The following is a 24,206-nucleotide window of genomic DNA, read 5'->3' on the forward strand; positions in this document are numbered from 1 at the left end:
AACATATTAGATATACTTTTATGGGATATTGCCATTTATATGCTTAAGGTTAATACATACAGTGAACATCAATGTAATTAATTTTAATGTCATATCTGGGATAACCTATGGGTAGTGAAAGTATTTTCTTCATGATCTTTTGTCTTTTTTAAGATTTTTGTATATACTACTTTGAATAAGAAAACAAAAATTAATATATCTTATGTGCAATGGATTATGTCTATGAAGAATGACATCTTAGGGTAAGGGAAGATATAAACCCAAGTTCTCTTCAAAAATTCACACAATTAAATAAAGGAGACAGCCAGTATTCTCGTGGAAAGCAATTGTTTTTATTATTTTATTTGAAGACAGGGCTCAGTCTGTATCCAGGCTTTCCTAGAACTATATAGCCCTGGCTGGCCTCAAATCACAGTGATCCTCCTGCCTTAGCCTCCCCAGAGCCATTAGCCACTATGTCCATCCCTTGTTTTGAAACAGAATTATAGACCTTACTTTTTCTCAGTAGGTACAGATGACAATTTCTAATATTAGATAAATAGGCCCCAGCTAAGAATTTTACCCTTTCTTTTGGTTAAGAACATAAATTTTGACATAACATACTTTTAGTATAAGTTATATATAATCCAACAAATACTCATGAAAATAAGTGGCAGTGATAAAACCAATAGTAGCCAAGTGAGTCAATAAATAAATCTCTTCCTGTAGAAAATTTTCAACTTCTTTCTAAAACCATTATGCTTACTTTACTTTCCTCCCCTTCCTGAAAATGAAATGATAAAGTTCCAGAAAGGTGAGTTCATAATATCCACTTTCTCAAACCACAGGCTTAGCTCCATGTAAAAACCATCACCATCACAAGACTTCAAATCCATGGAATGTCCATGATGCTCAGAAATCCTGGGCTGTCCTCTGTTAAAAAGTGTGACTGGGTGTACAGGGGTCTACATCACAGTTCAAGCAGGAAAGGGATATTCCAGAGAACAAGCAGTGGAGAAGGAAACAGATATCTAAAATACACCTTGGCCTCTGTTAGTCATTCTCTCTAGTGGTTAAAGGATGTTCTTTCAAATACTTTAAAAACCTGTATTCCACTAAGTTGAAAAAAATCTAAAAGAAATGAACAAATTTCTAGATTCCACCAAATCACCAAAATTAAACCAAGAAAAGATCAATGACTTGTAACAAATAAAGAATTTCTAACAAAGAAATTGACACAGTTGTAAAAAGCCTTCCAACTTAAAAATAAAGTCAGAAAGAATAAGAAGGGAGGGAGGAAGTGACTGAGGGAGGAGGAAGGGAGGCAGGGAGGGGAAGGAGGGAGGGAGGGAGGGAGGAGGGAGGGAGGAAAAATGCAGAAATCAGAATCAGTAACAGGGGCCATGGCTGGGGAAGGGAGGAGAAACCAGAGGGCAATAAAAGGATAAAAGTAATCTGGAGGTGGGACATTAAAGAAAAAAAATGAGTAAGTTTTAATCAGAGAAGGGAAAAGAGATAAAGAAGGATGGAGAATGGCAAAACAGTAACAACAGACAATAATATCATAACAAAACATATTATTATCTATCTACCTAAAATTACTTACATGTACGTGTGCATGCGTGTGCACATGTGTGCGTGTGTGTACAAAAATACAGAGTTTAATGAAATTTTCCCATCTGGGCTGACAATGCTCCCTGAAAGAGCCATAGACTTTCTAATGAAAACCCTACCACAAGGACAAGTTACTGGGGAAAAGGATTTCTATTTTTGTTTCCACAGACAATGAAAAGATGTGGATTCCTTCCAGACTAATATGGTTTGATCAAGCCAGACCACCTGAAACAGAGTACCAGGTCATCCTACATTCAAAACAGCTGGACAAAGCAGCCTGACAGACTACAGCCAGGATTTCTGAATCTTCTTCGAATCCCCCATGACAGCGCCCCTTACCAGCAGAAAGTAGTTTGGAAAGAATGACCCCCAAATTCCCAAATATTGTCTATAAATGTTTGTTTTCATTTAAATGGACTTGGTTATATAAATATAACCCTACCACCGGGCACGAGATTCTTTTGAGTTGCTGATTTGTGTTTTCCAAGAGATGGAAAGTAAGTACTTATCACTGAAGACACTATGTACTTTGGACACAGGATCCAGAGGCCCCTGAGCTAGAACTGACTGAAAGCCTCCTTGAAGATGAGCTTTCATGATAAAAGAAGGTACTGGGCAAGTTTTCAAGAGAGGAGAATAACCAACCGTCCTACCTAGCTATGATGCCTATGAACCACAACAATGACAGCCTAGCACAATAACCTAGGGGTAAAACAGTGGTATATATATCTTGGTGGTAACCAACAGCTCCCTAGTTGGAATGAAGACCAGGGCTGGGGCAGTCATGGACCCTGGTGGAGAACCCACAACCACCACTTGACTAAACTGGCAAATCCAATAACCACATTCTAAATATTTGTCCTTATATCCATAAATTAAGTGTAGTTTTCACCCCTCATCAAGGGAACTTCTCTCTGCACCAGAGGGAGACCATTACAGAAAAACCACAGCCAATCAAAATGCGGGAACACGTGATCATATGGTGCTGAGTCGCAACTGATCCACCTACAGCCCAAATCCCCGCACCTAAGGTTCAGGGAACATGGGAAGAGGGGTAATAAAGACTATAAGAGTCGGAGGGAAAAGATGCCCGCACCAAGAATGTATTTCCTAGATGTGTTTCAACAACACATCTGCCTAAATGAAGCCTAAACAAGGACGACACTAATAGACATGCTATGGTGAAATTACTGGCAACTAGGAAATGCTGATAGCAAGAAAAATGACTTTCTTCTGGGAAGAGCCTTCCACTTTGTTATCTAATGCCAAGTGGTCAGCCTCAAAATCATATATAAATAAGTAACATCATCTGACTGACCAGAGTGAGTGTGAATATGTGTGTGTGTGTGTCCCAGTAAATTCCTTCCTCATCCTAGACAATAAGTACTACATTAGTGGTTCTAGATGCTATGGGTTGCTGTTGTTGTGTTTTTCCAAAGTGAAGGTATGCTCTTTTTTCTGTACTATCCACATTTTACTCATCCAGTCTTTATAAAAAGCAAAGGCTTTCATCACAATACCTGAGCAAAGAAACAAACTAGAAAAGAAGTAGGATTCAGCTGCAATATCTGTTGTTTTTCCTTTTACCCACGGGAGGGTCAGCTATCTCTTTTAAACTATTTCCAGAAGTGAATGAGAAAAACAGTATTACTAACCATTCTTGGATTAAAATTATAAAAGTGGTAGCATAGCAGTACAATTGAGAAAAACATGTCCTAACACTACATGTTCATTTTTATATTTTCTACTTTAAAAGACAATTCTACTAGTCATTTCACAAAAAATTATAACTTGAGGAAAGATTGTAAAGTCAACATTTATTTTATTCAAAGAAAGTCTCTAAGTTCAAAATGTTTTAATTATTATGATTTCTTTTGTCACCTCAAATTTTTATTTTATCCATTCTCTTTTGCCTTGTGCATAAAAACCATAATGGGAAGCCTTTTATGTGACATCTAACAAAAATGAATGAGTTTGTGAACTCAAAATTCAAGTTATGCAAGGCTTGATGATGCATGCCTGGGATCTCCCCTCAGGAAGCTGGGGCAGAAGGATTCAGAGGTCAAGACCTTCCTCTAGACTACAGAGCAAGTTTTAAGCCAGACTGGGCTAAAACAGTGAGCACCTCTATAAAAACAACCAACACAGACTCAAGCTGTAAGTTATATTCTGGAGTAACATCTTAGAAATAGGACAAGTATACTAGTCAAGTCGTGAAGAATTAGACTACAAGGGGAGAGAGGAGAGAGAGAGAATGACCTATGTATCTGTATATGAGGGGTACAATTGGACAAAAGGAAGCATCCAAAATTAACTGCACCTGCATTGTAACCTGTGTGAAAACATTTATTAATGCAATGAAAAGAATAAATTTTAAACCTCTGCCATCTCCTCCTGGAGGAGCTAAGAGCCTCCATGGTGAGTCTACCCTAAATACAGAAAGAGAAATATTGAGACTGTGACAATAGAAAAAAAGGGGAAATTTAAATTAAGATTTTAAAAAAAATTCAAACAAAACATGGCACACACCCTTGTTACATTTTATTATTGTTGTTGGGATGGTTATTTACTCGTGGTATACCATGGAGTGCATGTGAAAGTCAAAAAATGACTTATGGATTTCATTATCTCTTTCTGTCTTTATGTGGGCTCCAGGAATTGAACTCAGGTCATCATGCTTGTGTCACAAGTGTTCTTAACTAGCTGAGCCATCTCGCTGGCCTGCACCTGCTATATTTTAAAGAGCTATATTTGGACAAAGATTACAAACCACATTTAGTCAATAAGATTTTAATTGCATATATCAACATCTCTTAGTTGTAAATATTTAGGTCCACATTTTATGTTGAGCTTCCTATCCTAGATTGTAACTACTTAAGAGTTTATTCTGTTTTAGGAGAGGGTATTGAAAGAATAAAGCCAATCATGCTTCACTAAGGAAAATGGACACATCGAGGGTAGACATTAAATGCCACCGACTGTGAATTCACTAGTAGTACCAACTGTCAGTGCTAAAAACATCAGCTGTTGTCTTTTATGTAAAGCAAAACTCAACAAGAAGCTTCTCACTATACTGAATCATGGAATTACTAACGGAACAATGACTGTTGGGGACTTTAATTACAAAAACACCAGACAATAAAAGAAGTGATCTCTCACTCCCTTTTGACTCTTCTAGCAAAGTGTCCACTCTTTATCTATTCCAAGGGATGTGTTTATTTTCTTACATTCCAAGAAGGCAAAACTTGAAGCAACAGGTCAAAAGGGCAGTTTAAAGCCCCTTTAGCCTAACATTCTGCTATATAAACAGACAACTAGGCTGTCAGATGTTAACAGGCCCTCATCACCACCACTCAATCAATGATTTAAAGAGGCCTTTCCAAGTTGTGTGGTTTTGTCCTGTCTCAACATCTCTCTCCAACTATGTATTTAAATGAATCTGAAAATCTTTCTTTGCTTCTCCAAAATGATTCGTGATAATGTAAATTTTATTTAATGACCTTTTTCCTTTGTTAGTATCTCTTGGTTTTCTCAGTCCTCTTGTATGCTATTATTTAAGGATAATCTTTTCAGTCTTCTATACCCTTTCCTATCAAACTCATCAACCATTTCAGCTATGAGTTAAAAATGATTCTTCCAAAAACTGTATATACTTTGCTCATCTGTAACAAAAACTTACATTTTCATATCACAAACAGTACTCAATGTCTTTCCTAAAGATAAAGATATAGGTAGATAGATAAATTTGTTGTGGCCTCAAACTCCACATTCAGTAGAGAATTGCCCTTGAATTCCTGATCTTCCTGCCTTCACCTCAAAACTGAGTGCTGAGATCACAGGCATATACTACCACATCCAGTTTATACCATCCAGTTCTAAGTGCTGAACTCAAGATTCACGCATCTATATATGCATTCTACTGAGTCACATCTCTAATCTTAAGATAAATGACTATCTCAGAGAACATTCACTAAGGTTTGAAGTTAGAAACCGCATTTCATATACAAATGCTCATGAATCTTGTAAATCTAACCTCATTTCTATACAAATGCTTACCAATTTTGTAAATCTAACACTTTCCTATCTACAACTCTAAAACTCAGGTCTGAATGTATCATTCTTTGTGTTTAAAAGAATACCACAAATTAAGGTCACTTATTATTCTGGTATTGCAGTTCAATTCCATCTCCAAAACTCACAAAGCATTTGTCATATTTCACCATTCAAGGATACTTTATTCTACACAATGCAAAATATTTTACTTTATATTATCTATGCAGCAGACCCTAAGGATTCCACAGAGAAGAAAGCAACATTTCAACCCTCATGTGATTTAGAACCTGGTCGAAGACACGAAGAACAAATAAATATATAATATGAGGCGATGAAATACCACGAAAAGAAAAAGCAACAGAGAGAAAACATGTTCACATTATGAGACACAGATTTTTCCTGTAAACAGTATGTTCTTCCAACAAGCAAATGAAGGCCAACTTGTTTGACATGTAAGCCTACCTATATTACCTTAATTTATCTATATTTCAACTTAAATTATAATTTAAAAACACCACACCAAGAATAATGCTGGAAATGTGCAGTCAGAGGTACAGCTTACTTCAGAAATAACCAACTATAATACTTTCACTTTTTAAATATTTGGGTGAATTTCATACATGAGCACTGAAATTTTACTTTTTGAGATTAAAATTGATACAGCCAATTATTTCTCTTAGTGTTTTTGTTGGCTCCAAGATGTATCCCCTAAAATTGTATTTCAAGCACTAGTAAGTTTCAAATGACATCATGATATTAGGCTCCATAAAACCTGAATGCATATCTAGAATCTATCTCCTTGCTATTTCACATTTGTAACATTCAAAGCCTAGCATTGCTTCAAATTTGGAACCTATGCATTAAGACCCCATAGTAATACTAGACATTAGAGACATGAGCTTTGTGCTGGTGAATTAAACACAGTTGTTAACTGTCTGGATCACTTAAGTGTATAACATGTCTCAACTGTTTACAAAGAGCTGAAGCAACTGGAGACAGCAGCAGAAGAACCCTGTGTGAGATGGGTATTACTAAGGATTTGAGACAGAGAAAAGTGACAGAGACATTAATTGCCCTATTTCATACTCAGAAATTTACAGTGATTTGCTTTACCATCTAAATAATAAAATACACCTTTAAGGAATTCAAATTTTCTTCTTGGAAACTTCACCATTCTACATAGCTCCAGTCTCAGGATACGGATGGATGGAGGGATGGATGGATGCTAATATTTTAGTGTTCACATAAATAGAAACAGAAAACTAATGGTTCTGGGTCTTTTTAAAAATATGTCAGAGTTAAATATAAATGTTTTAAACTTCTACATACTTTAAGCTATTAAGTTCAGTGGATGGTAAGCCTTCTCTTACTACTATGGACTTCGTATGCAGAATCTTTTTAAAGTCTTAAAGATTTAGGAAGTAATGATAAACTTCCTTCAGTCTGAGGGCATAGCCTTTCACACCTGCACAGAAACAAATTTGTTGTAGGCCAGTCCTCCTATGTATTGCATGACCACCACCTCATCCTTCCCTAGTTTGGTTCCAGGAGAAAACAACACAGGCTCAGCTGAACTTTTGACTAAAGCCTGAGCCTGTAAAAGGTATCATGCTGTGGGGAAAGGGGCAGTGTAGATCAGCCAATCTGCAATGTCTTAAAAAGTCTTACAATGGCTGGGGTTGATGGCCCATGACTTTAAACCCAACACTCAGAGGCAGGCAAACCTCTGTAAGTTTGAAGCCAGCCTGGTCTTCGAAGTGAGTTCAAAGTTCAAGGCTGTTATACAGAGAAACACTGTACAACATCCCTTCAAAAAAAAAAAAGTCTTATGTTAGAGAGAACAAGAAACTATCACTATACTGTAAAGACCAGATTTGTGTTCTAGTCAAAACAAAACAACAGGTGCTAACTTACTTCATTCTCGAGACTAGATAGAAAAAAAAGACACATACCGCATCCGTGATGTCAATTTCATACACCCTTTGGAAAGTCCTGCGCTCAAAGAAGACAAGTTTGCCGTTGCCACATCCCCTTTGAACAGAGGTACCAGTGACTATGAGTTTGTCATCAGGACTGAAACAGCAGTCGGTCCTACACACAAAGGCACTGATAAGTAAAAAATCCAGGCTCTGAAAACTGTGTAGCAATAATGAGTGAACTAAAAACACATAGTCATCCCTATAAGGAGTTAATCCCTACACATTAGCTTACACACCAGGCATTTTAAATAATTTGTTTAATCTTCACAGTTATAAGACATGTTCTCATGACTCCACTAACAAAAAAGGCTAACACAGAGAGGTTAACTAAGCCTTACTCAGTATCACACAAGGATGTGGTACATCTGGGACTCAAAGGAAGGCAGTCTGACTTCAGAGTCTGCTCTTAATTTCCACACCATGACATGTTTTAATATAAAAAAAAGAGTATGAAAAGTCAGACATTGGTGGTGCATGCCTTTAATTCCAGCACTCAAGGGGCAGAGGCAGAGGCAGGCAGATCTCTGTGAGTTAGAGGCCAGCCTGGTCTGCAGAGCATATTTCAGGTCAGTTTCCAAAACAATACAGAGAAACCTGTGTATCTACAGATACAGAGATACTCTGTGTATCTACAGACAAGCAAACACATCTGATAAAGTCATATTAGCTTTGGCCATTTTTTCAGAACTACTTGTACTACTCCCATCACCACTATCACTCTAAACAGGGTCAGCCACATCAAGTCAAGCTCTATGAGAAAGGAAGCTGCGCTGCGCTGCACTGCTGGAAACAAGCTATTTCCATTAACTCCACAGCTCTATTATCAGAGCCATGGCCACTTAACTGTGAATAATCTGCACGTTATCCAAACAAGTTGTGTAGCCGGCATTGTTTTAGTAGATATAGTGGCTCAAAAAACTCTTTTCTATTCTAAATTGATGTTTGTTTGTTGGCTTGTTCTTAGCAGGTAATGTCACAGACAGTGGGCTATGTTAGAGTGGGTACTATACTACCACAGAGTTTCTATCATTTGATGCTCCTATTACCTTCATATCCTCCCCATTGGTCATTATTTAACACAGATGTAAAGTTTACTTCTTCCAAAACAGAAACTGTTTCCTAGGCACCAATTAAAGGACTTAGAGGTTAAATCCCACCTCAGCTGCCTCAGAGTAATCTTTGAAAGCTTCAGTTGCCAGACTTAGGAGACCGGAGATAACTATGTTTGGTCATTCCAGACAAGACAGTGTGAATAACAAAATGACTTCTGTGTGTATATAACAAATATTCATACAAAATCATGAACAAGTAGACATAATTTATCTTCCAAACAAGAGTGTAAAATGAAAAACGCAAATACTTCTCAAGTCCCTTTCTTAGAAGATTTAAAATATTTGATGCAAATTAACAGTAAAGAAATTTCTTTTCGGTTCTCACATGCTAATCAAATAACAAAATATGGTACTTGTGGGGCTGGAGGATGGCTCAATGTTTAAAAGCACTGGCTGCTCTTCCAGAGAACCTGGTTCAATTCTCAGTGCCCATATGGTGGCTCACAACCATCTATAACCATCTAGTCACAGGGGATCTAATCCCCTCTTCTGGCCTCCTCAGGTACCAGGCACAAGTGTTCTACACATGCATACATACAGCAAAACATTCACACACAAAGGAAAAAAAAACTGTTTTACTTAGAAAATATAATAAGACTTACATTGGGAACAAGGTGGGAAGGTCTGAGGCTGAAAATAATGGCTTATTGAATTGTCGGACATCCCATAATTTTAATGTATCATCACCTAATTGAGGAATGAAGGGGGGGATACAAGTGAGTTTTGTACAAAAGAACTCATGCCAGCTTAAGGTTTGCTAGACAGTATGACTATAAAAATGGGAGGAAGAGAAGTGAAGAATGATGGATCGAAGGGGAAGGAGGGAAAACCCAAGTGTCCCTAAGCACATTTCCCTTTTTTAATTGTTTGGGGATTCTGAAAAGGTGGTAGCAGTTGCAAAAATAGTATAAATGATGTGATACTAAGTCATCCTCGTAGCAATTACTTCCCAGATTGATTAGCATCTGTCAGCAACTCTGCAGAACCTACACCAAAGCACTACAGTAGAGCAGATGGTAGCTCCCTGTGGAATGCTGAGTACAACCTGCTTTCTTGGGAAGGCCTTAATTTCAGAACCATCAGGATCGAAAATAGTTCAGCTCACAACAGATTATTTTTCCCATTAGTATATGGATAGAATGATCCATCAACATTAATGATGCAGGCTATGTTATTTCTTGCTCCCCAGAGTAATTCTACTTGCGGCTATTATTCTTCATTTTGTTGCAAAAGTACTACTTTTCCAAGCTGCTTAAATAGTAATGAACATTCTTTTAAGAATAGCGCCTTTATATTTCTACAGGGCTGCTCACAAACTCCTGACCAGAACAAGAGCCAAACTCATATAAGTAATATGTCTGCTTGTCCTTTATTCCTAATGCTCACAGCCTAAGACTGGACCCTGTGTGTCCATTAAGGAATCTAGATCGGGTGTAAGAGAAATTGGAGAGTTAGCAAAACCCATTCTGTCACTAGAGACTCTTCCTCTGAAACCTGCCTTTGGGCAGGGACTAATCCACACCTGGTTGAACTTACAGCTTTGTACTCTGAGAACTTCATAAAATTCACCTTTGGAATAAGATTGTATTGTCACAAGTGTGTTCACAGAAAGATCCTCAGCCATGCCCCTAATGTATAGTTCACAAGCTGTCTTGGCTGTTATCTATCCCCTCTATTAACACACATTCTTACCCATGTGAGATGGATACAGCAAACAAATCAGTAACAAGCAACATGTAACCATGAGTATATCTAATCTTAGAATACAATGATACAAAATAAAATAGATATAGAACCTCTGCCCCCTCAAACCAAATTGTGTTAAGTATTTGAAATCAGAAAGGGGGAGAGTACCATACACCAATAGTCAACAAACAGAGGATTTGAAATACCAGGCATGAAGTGATAAAGTAGGAGAGAACAAATAAAGGAAGATAAGTGGGCATGTTAGTATATATCTGTGTAACAATCAGCATCAAGAGTTTGAAACAAGCCTATTGAGTTCAGACCTGAGCTACCTGTAAAGACCCTGGCTTTAAAAAAAAAAAAAAACATGGTTTATGGATGTGGTTTAGTGGTAGAGTGCTTGCCTTACATGTATACACAGAGAATAAAAGAATGTAGGTGATCATTTACAGATTCCAAAGGCAGAAGAAAAAGCCATCCATGAAGATCAAATTTCTGTGAAATCTGAAGCTAAAATAAAAATCTAAAGTTAAAAACCATACAATTTTAAAATTTTGGTTGGCAATATTCTTATGTTTGTTTATGTACATGTATAATTATTTATCTATTGAATATATATACAAGAGCATGCTAAAGCTTGGATGTAGAAGCAAAAGACAACTTTGTGAAGTTATGTTCTCCTTCCTAGGAATTGAAGGATCCTCGGGTCACCAGGCTTGACAGCAAGCACTTTGACTGCTGAGCCATCTTGTTATTCCAATTATTAAATTTTGATACAGACAATGCTGCAAAGATGAAAACACATTATATGCACACGCGCGCACACGCACACGCACACACACACACACACACAAACACACACACACAAACTGACTGGCAAAGATACATTAACAACAGCATAGTTAACTTTAGTCAGCACTAGAACATTAGTCTGACAGTTGTTAAGAGTTAAAAATTATCTTCTTATATATAGTAACAAATCAAAAAGAGCTGTTTACCTACCTCCACGAGAGGCAAGGACATTACCATCATAGGAAAAAGCCACACAAGAAGTGTCTGTGCCAGGGTCATGAGCCTGTTTGTAGTGGAATTTGGGGTGAACCTGTGAGTAAACACAAACAAGGTGTTATCCACTCTACGTTCAGATTAGACAAATTTTTGTGCAAAGAAAGTTTGATTTTATCATTCAGAAAATTATATACATCTTAGGTGAAGTACTAATTCCACCTGATTATAGTCTTGCTCCTTTAAAAAAAAAAAAGTGAGAGGCTTCAACAAATTTTACCTGCTCCAATAAAGAAGAGATAAGTCCTAGCTGGATCATAGATAACCTGTCCCCAAGCTTGAAGAACCCTCTGTTTAAGGCTCATGTTTAGGATGATCAAGAACTTCCTGAGTCCGGAAAATGCATCAAATGTCATCCCCCACCCCATAAGACAAGTATTTCTGATTAGGAGCTGCCCCTACCTCTAATCATGGCTGCTAAATCAATGGGTGACGTTAAATCTCAATATTACTCAGCTGGAGCAATGTTGGGTCTGATAACAAAGAAGGACGTATGCACTAAAAGAAAGCAATAAATTAGCTAGCAGCTAATGACAGGAGTCATAGCATATCTTAACTTGGGATTTGGAAGATGCTTAGCCAAGGGAGCTGGGTTACAAGACTGGATAAGCAGTTCTTTTTGTTAGGCTTGGATTGAGATCTCCATATTGAGCCCAGAGACTATTCCCCTCTTTACTTCCCTTCCCTCAACTTCTACCAACACTGTACCTTTCTCACATTTTGTTTTGGAGACAATTTCACTGTATATCCCTGGCTGTCCTGGAATTCACTCTGTAGACCAGACTGCTTTTATTGTGTGCATGGGTGGATATATAAACATGAATCGGTGCCCAATGAGGTCAGAAAAGGGTGTCAGGTCCCTTATAGCTGGAGTAACAGACAATTGGGAGTTGCCCAATATGGGTGCTGGAAACCTAACTTGGATCTTCTAGAAGAGCACCAAACTCGTTTAACTGCTGAACCACCCCTCAAGCTCCCACAAAGGCCCATTCATGCCCTCTACTTTACCCACCCCCCCCCAGACACTTCTGGTCTTCATTTTCTCTCTCTCTCTCTCTCTCTCTCTCTCTATCTATCTATCTATCTATCTATCTATCTCTATCTCTCTATCTCTCTGTCTCTCTCTTCATTTTTTTTTTCTTTTGGGTGTTGACAATAGAATCCATAGTAAGTTAGCAACAGCTTTACCATTGAGTTATACTCTTTGTATCTTGTTCTGATCCATATACATTGCTCTGTGCAACTAACACTCTTGATGGTTCTTGCTCATGAAGCTGTCTATCTCCTACACCAATGTCTGTAATACCACATTTAGGAAGGATGTCCCAATGGGGTGAGCAGACAGCGTGATGCAGGCATCAATGAAGAACAAAGGCAATAAACTTACAGATTTACTGAAGTTCAAATTTTAGCCCTTGTGTTCCTGTTGGGTTTTCCATTCCAGTATCAAACACTGATCACCTGTATCTAGAAACTTTGCTTTCTTCCTATGGATAGTTGAGCTATAATCCTCCTAAGTCTGTTTAAGCACTGGCTTTGGATAGGGCAACCGCAGGTGAGGGTGAAGACTATTACTGGTCCAAAGTTGTATGTGTCCAGAAGGACATCATGTACCAAAACTATCAAGAAATGCACATGTGGAAGTTTTGTGGCAGCTCTTCTCTACAGACCAGGACTAGTCAGAGGTTAAGTTAATAACGTCCATGGGAGTCATGGGGTCCGAATTAATAACAACCAGCTCCCGGTCTGTAATTACTTGTACCAAGAAGCTGCAACCATAATGGCTGGGGAAAACCCCAGCCATCTGAGGGGCTTGGATGCATGGGGAGCTGCAAAGGTGGCAAGAGAACATGGTATTCCTAGGGATCAAATAATGAGCAGCACAATTAAGAAGAGAAATAAACAGAAGAGCAGGCTGCTGAGAGCAATTACCCCATAATAAATAATGACCCCTTGCTCTGCTTTCATATTGGAGCCAATTTGCAGATCAATTGCTTGCTGACAAGAAAAATAGTCTGATTCTCTAAGAAATGACACTGCTAGTCAATGGGATAAATGTATTCTGTATTAATTTTTCTAATTCTTCCACAAAGGGATTGCTAAATACTATAGATTTAATCAAATAGTGATCAAAACTATAGTGGGAATATTGTAATGAATGCTCAGGGTGACTTGGGCTCAAGGACTTCCTCCTAGCCTCGCCACACTTTCCTAGAACTGCACTGGAGTTTCAGATTTTTCCTACTCTTCATTCCCCGATCCCTCCTTCCTTCCTATTTTCCCCCCTTTTCCTTAAGGGACTAAGGCACCAACTGTACTTGAAGAATATCTTTCAGTTCCCTTCTCATTTTCCCCTCATTGGCATTTTGGCAATAGCTTTCTTCAGTGTCTAATACTGCCTTGGTATCTGCTTCCCAGAGAACCCGAATACACACAGACATTAGGAAGCAATACAAGCAAAGGTCAGTAAAGACACGCACGCATGGCCTTGCTGCTTTTAGAGCTCAATCAATGAGCAAAAAAAAAATGGGCATTAGTTTTCTAGATGATCAGAAAGACATGTGCTCAGTTATCCCCTTAACACAGCAGTTCTCAAACTGGGGGGGGGGGGTGCCACCCCTTTGGGTATTGAAAGACCCTTTCACATGGGTTTAATATTAGATAGCCTGCATATCAGATATTTGCATGATGATTCATGTAGAAAAGTTACAGTTATGAAGTAGCTTTGAAAATAATTATATGTTGGGGGGGTCACAATAACATAAGAACTGCATTAAAGGGTCACAGCATTTGTAAGGTTGAGAATCAGTGCCTTAAAATCAGTAGGCATGTAGTTAAGGGGTCAAGATGGGTGAGCCATCCTAAACCATCTATCTAGTACTGATTTCATCTCTAGTTAACTACAAGTATAATACACTGCCCAGCAGAAATCAGCTATGCCGGCACAGACAAGAAGTAATGTATGGGGGGGGGGGAAGTATTGTATGGTGCCACACAATTTTCTCACAACTCTTCTCTAATTAACATTTGCCAAACAATATTCAACATGAAACAGTCCTATATCCTTTCAGTTCAAGTTAATTGCACTTCACCGTGTCTCACACTTTAAATAACCATAGCACCCTTCTCTTGCCTGTTTTGTGTCTACCTATGGGAGTGAGAATTCACTCTAGTAATGTTTGTTAATTCTGACAATGGTTAGTTTAATATATCCATTATCTCTAGGAAGTTTTAATTTGTGTCCAATGAATCATAGCCATTTCTTTTATACGTTCTTTGATATCAAGTAACAATGCAATATGGATGATTAAAAAGTGAGAAAAGAGACTGTTTAGAGCAAGCTCATCCTTAGAAGGCATGGAAGGATTGGCCTTTCATTGTTTTTCTTTATGGTACTAGATAAACCCTTCCCCATATTTCTGACCTTTTCTTTCAAGTGGGTCAGGGGCTCATTGTTTCTTTCCCAGGCACACATGTGAACTCTGAGAACCCCAATGAGACTCGTAGAATACAGTATGTTACAGGACATCACAGTGCTTACATTCATGGAGCAAATGGATTTTTGAGCACATGAACTTTTGAGCATAGAAACAAATACTCATAGTAACTTGACAGTTCTTCAAGTCTCTGAGTTCTTCAAATAAAGATGACTATGTCCAAAACCATAATGCTTTTCTTGTCTATTTTTCTTTCTGTTTCAGTTACTTATTGCTGTACCACATATCTAATAAGTAATTTAAGCAAGGGAGGATTTATCTTGGCTCATAATCTGAGACTACAGTCCATCATGGCAAGGAAACCCATAGCAGCAGAAACAGTTCACAGATTCTAGGTTCTAGGAAATTGCTTACATTTGGGAGTTTTAGGGTAGGAGAAAGGGCAATGCCAGTACACAGAGGCTGTAACCTTCACATTCAGTCTCTGTCCCTCTGTTAATCCCATCTGGAAAGGTCCTCCCTCTGAGGCACACCCCAAAATGTGCCCCACTAATGTTTCTTAAGACAATCAAAAAGTAAAATCAAAAAGTAAAAAACCTTCCCTCTTCCCATTCATCACTCCCTTTTTCTTTCCTTTCTTTTAAAGAAATAATTTAAAAGACAGTAACAGGGCTTCAGAGATGATACGAGGGTTAAAAGTGGTATCTGCCAAAGCATTAGGAGGGAACTTTAGATTCTAGCACCCACATAAAAGTCCTTTGAATGACTGAAACCCAACAATGGAGGAGGGAGACAGGAGGACCCCTGAAGCTTACTTGAGGCCCTCCTTGGCTACTAGACATACACAAGTGTACACATCACACACACATTCTGTCTCTCTTTCTCTCTCTTTCTCTCTCTTTCTCTCTCTTTCTTTCTCTCTCTCTCTCTCTCACACACACACACACACATACACATGGCCTAACAATCCATTTATCACTCCCCATAATGTAAAATAAAATAATGAAAAATTTAGGATCCACATTTACAATGCAATAATACTTACTGAGAACCCTTTATACATATAGCAAAGCATCTTGCAATAACGAACCAGTTGGGGGAAGGGGAAACATGTATGACCACTACCCTTTTATGAAGCATTTACTAGAGTTGTAAGTCCATCATTGCATCAGATATTGTATGCAACCAAATGCTTAAGTATTGATGACACTGAGCCACTAACAAGGAGCTCATACATGATAGAGAACAAAGAATGTATTTTCAAGCAGGACTGCATTTCCCAGTAGGATTCTCACCCTCAGTCCAGGTTCATTATGATAACCACTGTGACCTCACAGAAAACAACTATGATTTAGCATTTCTTTTTCATCTGTGTTTGGCAAAGGCACAGTCCAGCCTTCATTCATGACCAGACTCTGTTGCAATTATCCTGTTCGGTCATCTCAGACCAGGTGACTGCAGTGTATGACTACCTAGGGCTCTATCTGGTGGCCAGCTGGAAGCTGCAGCTGCGGGAGAAAGCTCAGCCACTGAGATATGTGAGTCACAGGCAGAATATGACGCCAGTGTTCTGGAATCCTTTGGCTCCCTATGTGCTTGCAACTTGAAATTCAAGGTGTTTACTTTAGTCTATAAAACAAACCCCTTATGGCTAGGGCAAAAGTTACCTTCACATTAATCTCCCCTCTTATAAACCCTAGCTGAGATCAGTTGGTATACCAGGTAGGTACTCTAGATTTATGCTTCAGAAATGTGGTTGGGGAGGGGGAGCCCAACAAAGGATTTGTGCTTTTAAATTTTCAAGAAGGCATGAAGTGAAACAGCTTGTCTTTTCTTGGACTTTAAGACTCTGTTTTATAATCTTGAGACATCATATAGAGTCATTTAAAGTTGGGGATAATGTCTGATTACACTATTTCAATATCTGGCATGTTTTACTGTTTTGATTTTAAGCAAATACAATTTTGATTAGAAAAAAAATAGAGTAACCAATATAGAATTTCACAGTCTTCTATAGGTCTCCAAATGAGGACATCACCTAAATCACCAAGAGGAATGATTTAGGAAAGTCCTTCCAGAGACAGCCCAAGAAAAGGGTTTCCCAGACAATGTTTTGTGTAATATCATCATATCGGAGGGCCACAGCCAAGTAAGCCTGGGAAACTGGAGTTTATTTGCATACCATGGCCTTGTCTTGAAGATTCACAATACACATCAGTATATTAAAAACCAGAGTCTTTTAAGTAATCGTTCTGGAATAAATCAACCTCTTTAACATTCCCCAAAGTTTACTTGACTATGAAACTATTTTTCAGCTAACATATACTAGCATAGAGTGAACTAATATTCTCTGCTCCTTAAGTGGGAAAACATGCATCTTGAGCATGGGTGAGCAAACTTCTCTGGAAAGGACTAACTAATAACTATTTTAGACTTTGAGGACTTCACAGATTCTGTCACAACCATTTGCTTCTTCTGAATAGTATGGACAGACACAATACATGGACAAATGGACACAGATGTGTGTCAAAAACAAAACAAACAAACAAAACACCCTACAAAACAGCATCCACCAAAGGAGATGGCAAACTAAATTTGGCCCCAGACTAGCCAATTTGATGATTAGAAAAAACATAACCCTTAAGAAAAAGCCCTCTGCCTGCTAAATCATTGTTAGGCCAAATGAAGGTTTCATTATAAATTAGGAATAATCTTAATTTATTATACTGGTGATGGCAATAATAACAAAATTATGATGATAATGATGATAATAGCAGTTACATTTATTGAACATGTTGCTGCTTGAAATAGCAACATTGCATTTTCTAATTCCATCCTTCATCCTCTCTAGATTACACATAATTATTTCATTTCACCAGCATGACAACTTACCCATCCACAAATGATAAGAAACCATCAGAGCAAAAGTCAAACACTGACTTTGGCTCCAGAAAATACACCAGTCACTCAGATACTTATCTGAAAAGCTGTCATGTTTCTTTCTTTGAGTATGTATGGGACAGCACAGTGGTAAGAGACCTCAGTGAATCCAGTTGCCTTATAGTCCTGGGATAAGTAGTGTACTCAGAGATTGATAACATGAAATAACTATCCGCCCTTCAAACTACGTAATACACCACTTTACACTATTATAGATTAATCTGTCTAAGGTAGAAACCAGCTGTCTTTTGTCCAAACAGGCAATAAAACAAACAAGAACAACAAAGTACCCTTCCTCCTTTCATAGTTAATGGGAGATAGGTCTGTTGTGAGTCACACACTGGCATCTAATAAACCTACCAACCTTTGCATTTTCTCATCAGTACTGTAAGTGTTATCATCACCAGCTTCCAAGAGGAGAATGAGTGCATAATAAGGTAGGGCTAGCTGTCCAGGGTCAGGCAACATTCAGGCTCCTCCTGACTCTAAGTTGCAACTAAAGTGGACCTAGACTTGAGGCAGCAACCCACCGTTCCCTCACTAGGCTGTTTCTCTCTGTGAACAGGGGAATGGGTAGGTGGTAAGTAGGAAGAGCATCAAGAGGAGACAGAATGTGCCACAGTAGTTGAGCTCCACCTCCCTTTCTGGAAACTGGTACAAGTACCACTCACAGCTATATCTAAATTTGTTCCATAAGCAAGCAGCGATGAGTGCTTATTCAAGATCATATGAAAAAAAATCTCAGAAGTAAATTAAATTTGGTAAATAACAGCAAAGAGAGCATGGCAATAGGAAATCCTACCATGTGGGATATTTATTATTTTTTCTCCTCTAGATCTTCAGTTTTGGGGTAATATAGTGTGGGAATTTAGATTATCTGCTTCTCATAACTACAAATGTGAACATAAGCGTGGCTTATATTCCGCTCCTTAATTGAAGGGGAACTTGAAAACCACCTGCCAAGGCCGGAAGCACCGTGCCATGGAATGACCTGCCTAGACAGGAGGGAAAGCCCGTCGGTGCCCCCTTTGAAGTCCAGCTGCCTGAGATTCACTGGCAGCCAACCTTCAAAGAGAGCCGAAGCTTCCTTCCCTCAGCCTGGCCGCCAAGCTTCCCGGGCAGCTGGGCGACTTAGCCACTCTCTGCCCAGCTGTCTGTGAACTCTGGCAGTCAGTTCAAGTGAGGAATAGTGAGGTGGTGGGGAAGTGGGGGCGGGAGAAGGAAGAGGGAGAGCGGGTGGCCGGCCCAGTGGCGCCAGGCAAAGGAGGATGCTGGGGTTTCCTGGGAGTGAGCCTTATCAAAGTTAGTCAAAAGACCAAGCTACCAAACAGAGCACAATCCAGCCCTATTACCAAGCAACCTGCCAGGGACCAGAGAGATTTCAAATCTGCATTCTTACCAACACTAAGTAAAGCTTAAGTGTGCCCTTCTAAAGATGGTCCAGTTCCTGAAGAAAACAGTTCACTCTTGACATGGGGACGTGGAGAATCAAGCCAGAAGTCAATCATCAGAAATTACAGCCCTTTCCTGATTCCGAGTTTCAAGCAATATGAAGTCACTACTTCTTGGGGGCTTTGGGGAGCTGTTTGTCAACTATGTTGTGACAACCCTCTGTTCTCATAGCAGCCAATAGCTGGAACAACTTTTTTTATGCCTGTGCAGCAGATGCCTGGGAAGACTGGCTCCTTTACATAAACAGTGCCAGTGTACAATGACGTTTATCCTTGTAGACTGCATTCCAGACATGGAGAAGAGTGTTATCGGCTACAGGTGCAAAATGCATACAGGAAAATAAACTCTCTAAAGAAGTCTAACCAAGAGCAAACTCTACCTTTGGTAAAGTGGGAGAGCATCGAAACGATTCCATGAGAGAAGAACGGGGAGAAAGAACTGGAGGCCACCAGCTAAAACTAAAGAATCACATTTGCATTGCAGAGCTCTCTGCAAACTAGACAAAAATAATGGGGACATAAAAGTTAGAGAGAAAGCTGACCACAAATTTTACAAAAGATTTTCTCTAATTTAATACAATTTGAGTAGAAAAGAAATACATGGATGACCTGCCACTGTACATTAAGACAAAAATGAACAAAAGACCTACATATTCAGATAGATTAATTAAGTTACCAGCTACAAAATCTTCCCTGCTGAAAGCTATAACCAAGCAACCAGCTTTCAGTTTGTCATTAAATACATACAATACAAAACTCACTACCTACATTTTAAAATACAGTAACATTTGCTGTAAGTCACCCATTGTATAAACAATTATGTATTTAAGATATGCCAGGTATAACAGGCAGCAAGGTTGGCAAATAGTTGCTTACTAGCAAGAGCCCCAAACAAATACTTAAAATAAATAATGGCAATAACCACCAACTATAGTACAATCAATGCTTAATGGACACTCTTATCAATGCAGTATAACAGTAGTGGCTTAGGAAGGCAGGAAAGAATAATTAGGTCAAGTCTCATAAGGGTGCTTAGTCATGGTCTGTGAAATGTTAAGGAGGCTACTATGCATACAGACAATATACAAATATAAAAGATTCAGAAGTGTGAAACAGCACATTTCTTTGGGAGTGTGGGTGGGACTCAATAGTTGCAGAGTAGCAGACAAAGCTGTAGGGTTCTATTCATTGGTAACTATATTTGTCTTCGCACAGTTTGGATTTTCACTCCATGGGCAATGTTGATAGACCATGTGATCATATCAACGTTTTAAGAGATCACTTTGCTGTGGTTAAGAAAAGCAAGCTGAGAGAGGGGAGACTGACAGCAGGGAAATGAGCCAGAAACACCTGCAGTGGACCAAGTAAAGACTTGACTCTGAGCAGTGGAGAAGTATGGAAGGGAACAGTTTAAGCTACAGTCAGTGGCTTGGGGATGGTCAGTTCTGGGTAATTTGGGAAGGAGATGAAACAAATAGAGTCTGCCATAGGGAGGAGCCTGGCAATGGACAGAGGACAGAGAAATAGATGAGGCCTTTGTTAACTAAGATAAATGAAAAAGCAGAAACTTGGGCACAGTTTCCAGGAGAAAATAGGGGTGAAAAGGGTAAACACACACGAAAGGGAGTAACTGGTAGAATTAGTTACAGAGGAGGCAGAAAGGTGTGACCAAGTGTGCAGGTGGAAGGGTTATGAGGAACTAGAAGAAGACATCTTCCTTGGAGAATACAGGGAGAGAGGCAGCAAAGAGCAAGGCCATGGGCATGTTTCTATGCAGGAAGGCACAAGGCCTAGCGGAAGTCCAGTGTGCTTCCCTCATTTTCCCTTTTAGAAAGTAACTGATAAGAAGGAGAGAGGTGATGAAATGGACAAGAGTACGGCAGGCAGATTTCTGTGAGTTCGAGGCCAGCCTGGTCTACAGACCTAGTTCTAGGACAGGCTCCAAAGCAATACAGAGAAACCCTGTCTTGAAAAACAAAACAAAACAAACAAACAATCATACAAAGATCCTAGGTATCACGAGAAAGAAGACAAAAATCTAGCATCTGCTTTTGAAGAAGAAAACCTCTATATTATTTTCTAAGTGTTTTAATATATCTTTTCATTGTTAAAAAACTTCTTACAAAAAAACATAGCCAATCAAGTGCTAAGTTGTGAAGCCCAGCCCCAATGGACACATCTACAAAACACTTCAACCTTACAAAGAACTATAGGCAACCAAGGAAGGCTGGGAGCCCGGAGCAGATCTTCCTCAAGGAAGAGCATACTAATCGTTGTCCAGTGCCAAATGATCAGGCCTGAAAACACAAGTAAATTATGGACTGAGTTGGCTCTCTTTAGAAATACATATGTACATAAATATACATGCAGTAACAATGAAAGAAGAGGCCATGAATTTGAAGGGGAGGAGTATATGGGAGAGTTTGGAGGGAGGAAAAGGAAGGGAAAAATGTTGTAATCATATTATAATCTTAAAAATAAAAAGTAAAAACAAAAGAGAGAGAGAGAGAGAAGGGGAACTTACAATCCTTATGATCACCCTTATGTTCAGCCCAAACCATGAAAAACACCCTGAAAAGTAAAAATAAAATTGTAGCCTCATATATTTTTCAATCTGAAGGAGAAAAGATAAAGAAATGTATTAAGTCTACAAGAACCTGTGGGCAATCAAGAAATTGGTGGTTTCCAGTTCTTTCAAAAATAAGAGGAACACTTCCCTTGTTTACACACAGCAGCTTAGAAATGACAACAGAAGAGAAAGAGTCTACAACACAAGCAAACTGTCTGCACTTGAAGTCAAGGTATCTTTTTTTCAACCAGGAACAATGGTGCGTGCCTTAATCCAAGCACCCAGCATTGTTTTGAGAATAACTACAAACCAATCTTTATTAGGGATTCACAATCAATATCTCAATAATAATCTCTTCAGCATCTACCACTTCGATTTATCTTTATCGTCAAAAACCATTACTTTCTGCTGCCTCTACATACTTAGAATAAGGACTGCCTTAGGCTACAAAAAGAATAGGAAAGGGAAAACAGACATATTCACAATTATATTTTAGATTTTGACATTTCTTTCAGGAACTGATAAAATAATAGACATAAAACAGCGGACATGCTAAAACCCTCAAACAGGTTCACCTAATGGACAAGTATAGGACATCATATCCCAGAAGAGAATAAACTCTAATCTACATATAAACAGAGCACTTACTAAAACAGACTACCATCTGAATAACTTCCCCTCAAAATTTTTATACATTCAAAGTATATTACCAAGTATACTACCAGAACAGAAAGGAATTAAAATTAAACAATAACATACAAACTCAAATATTTGGAAATTATACCACATAATTATAAATATTCCATAACTCAAAAAGGTATTACAACAAAAATTATAATACATTTCGTGTTTGTTAAAGCATTTTTTAAAAAACTATCAAATTTGGGGGGATTTTTATGAACCAAACATTTCTTCCCCTGAGTTTATGTTACAATGGTTCTGGTATTTGGATGTGGGAGCTCTATGTGATTAATCTAGATGAAGTGAATTTATTAGGGAGGATTCCCATGAGGAGATATGTGTTTGCAAGTGCAGGAGAGATCAGCATTGTCATTTCCCTTCTGAATCAAGTCAGATCACTGAGAGGAGACCTGCCAAGGAGAGTGCCTCATCCAGGAACCAAATCTGCTGGCACCTTAGGCTTGAGAAAACCAAAAGCAACAACAACCAAGATCCCAATAAATGAGAGGGCATTGAAACAAACAAAAACCCAATTGAAGAACATTTTTAAAATCATGCAATTATAACAGAAATCCATATGAAACTATCAGAATTAATAGACAAACACATCAGTGCTATTTTTAGATTACAGTATATTGTTTACAAACACCTAAGAAATGTGAACAATTTGCTTTCTGATTACAAAGGTGGGTGTTTTAATTTCTGCATATATGGTAGCCAAAAAAAATTCAGAATACACCTTTCCCTCAACAAAATGATATGATAATGGGCTCTTAAATTCTTTTCTAAGAACTAGCTGAAGGCAACCTAATAAATGAATTGTACACAGATCTTTTAAGTTTACTCCTACTATGACTATAACAAGAACCTTCTGATAAAGCAATCAAACATCAGTCACCACAATAGCAAACTACCTAGGCCCCTTCCTCAGGTCATCTTTGAAATGGTCTATGGAAAAACATGAGTATACCAAAACTGAAACATTTACTTTTCTACTGAAATAAAACAAAACATAAACCCAGGATTGCAAGTGGTTGGGGGGTGGGGAGTAGTGACCAGTCAAACCCTACAAAGTAAATAAATAGAACTTCCTGAGCATTTGTGAATTCTCATATACTCATTAAATCAAACATTAACTCATCCATTCGCCAAACATGTGAAGTACCTAAGCACTTCTGAAGCTGGGTCTAGAGAGGGCACTTATTTGGCAGAACCCACAAGGGAGTGCAGGAGGGCACTCTAGCAGTTCCTAAGAAGAAGAAAGGAAGGAAGGAAGGAAGGAAGGAAGAAGAAGGAGAAGAAGAAGAGGAGGAGGAGGAGGTCTAATTCTGCATGGGGGCAAGAATATCTTTACAGAGGTGATAGATGGCCTTTAAGGGGGGATATACAGAATAAGTAGTATCTCAGTCATTGTTCTACTGCTATGAAGAGACACAATGACCAAGGCAGCTCTTATCAAAGAAATCATTTAACTGGGACTTGCTTATAGTTTCAGAGCTTCAGTCCATTATCACCATGCCTGGGAGCACAGCAGTATGCAGGCAGGAATGGTGCTGAAGCAGTTGCTAAGAGCTACATCTTGATCCATGATCCACAGTATCTCTCTAGAGACACTAGCCTGACATGGGCTTTTGAAACCT

At 38.6% G+C, this 24,206-nt stretch overlaps 1 protein-coding gene across 2 annotated transcripts in view; it reads right to left on the bottom strand.

The window, feature by feature from the left end:
- Positions 1-24,206, bottom strand: part of Wdr70 (WD repeat domain 70) — a 211,064-nt gene that overhangs the window by 29,697 nt on the left and 157,161 nt on the right. For both annotated transcript variants that reach the window (XM_051182513.1, XM_051182514.1), the window contains 3 exons: positions 11,426-11,525; positions 9,340-9,424; positions 7,599-7,737 (listed from right to left, as the gene is read on the bottom strand). In XM_051182513.1, the coding sequence (XP_051038470.1) occupies positions 7,599-7,737; positions 9,340-9,424; positions 11,426-11,525 (324 nt within the window). The remainder of the gene's footprint in view (positions 1-7,598; positions 7,738-9,339; positions 9,425-11,425; positions 11,526-24,206) is intronic.

Source organism: Phodopus roborovskii, unplaced genomic scaffold (genome assembly GCF_943737965.1).
Source record: "Phodopus roborovskii unplaced genomic scaffold, PHOROB, whole genome shotgun sequence".
Taxonomy (NCBI): domain Eukaryota; kingdom Metazoa; phylum Chordata; class Mammalia; order Rodentia; family Cricetidae; genus Phodopus; species Phodopus roborovskii.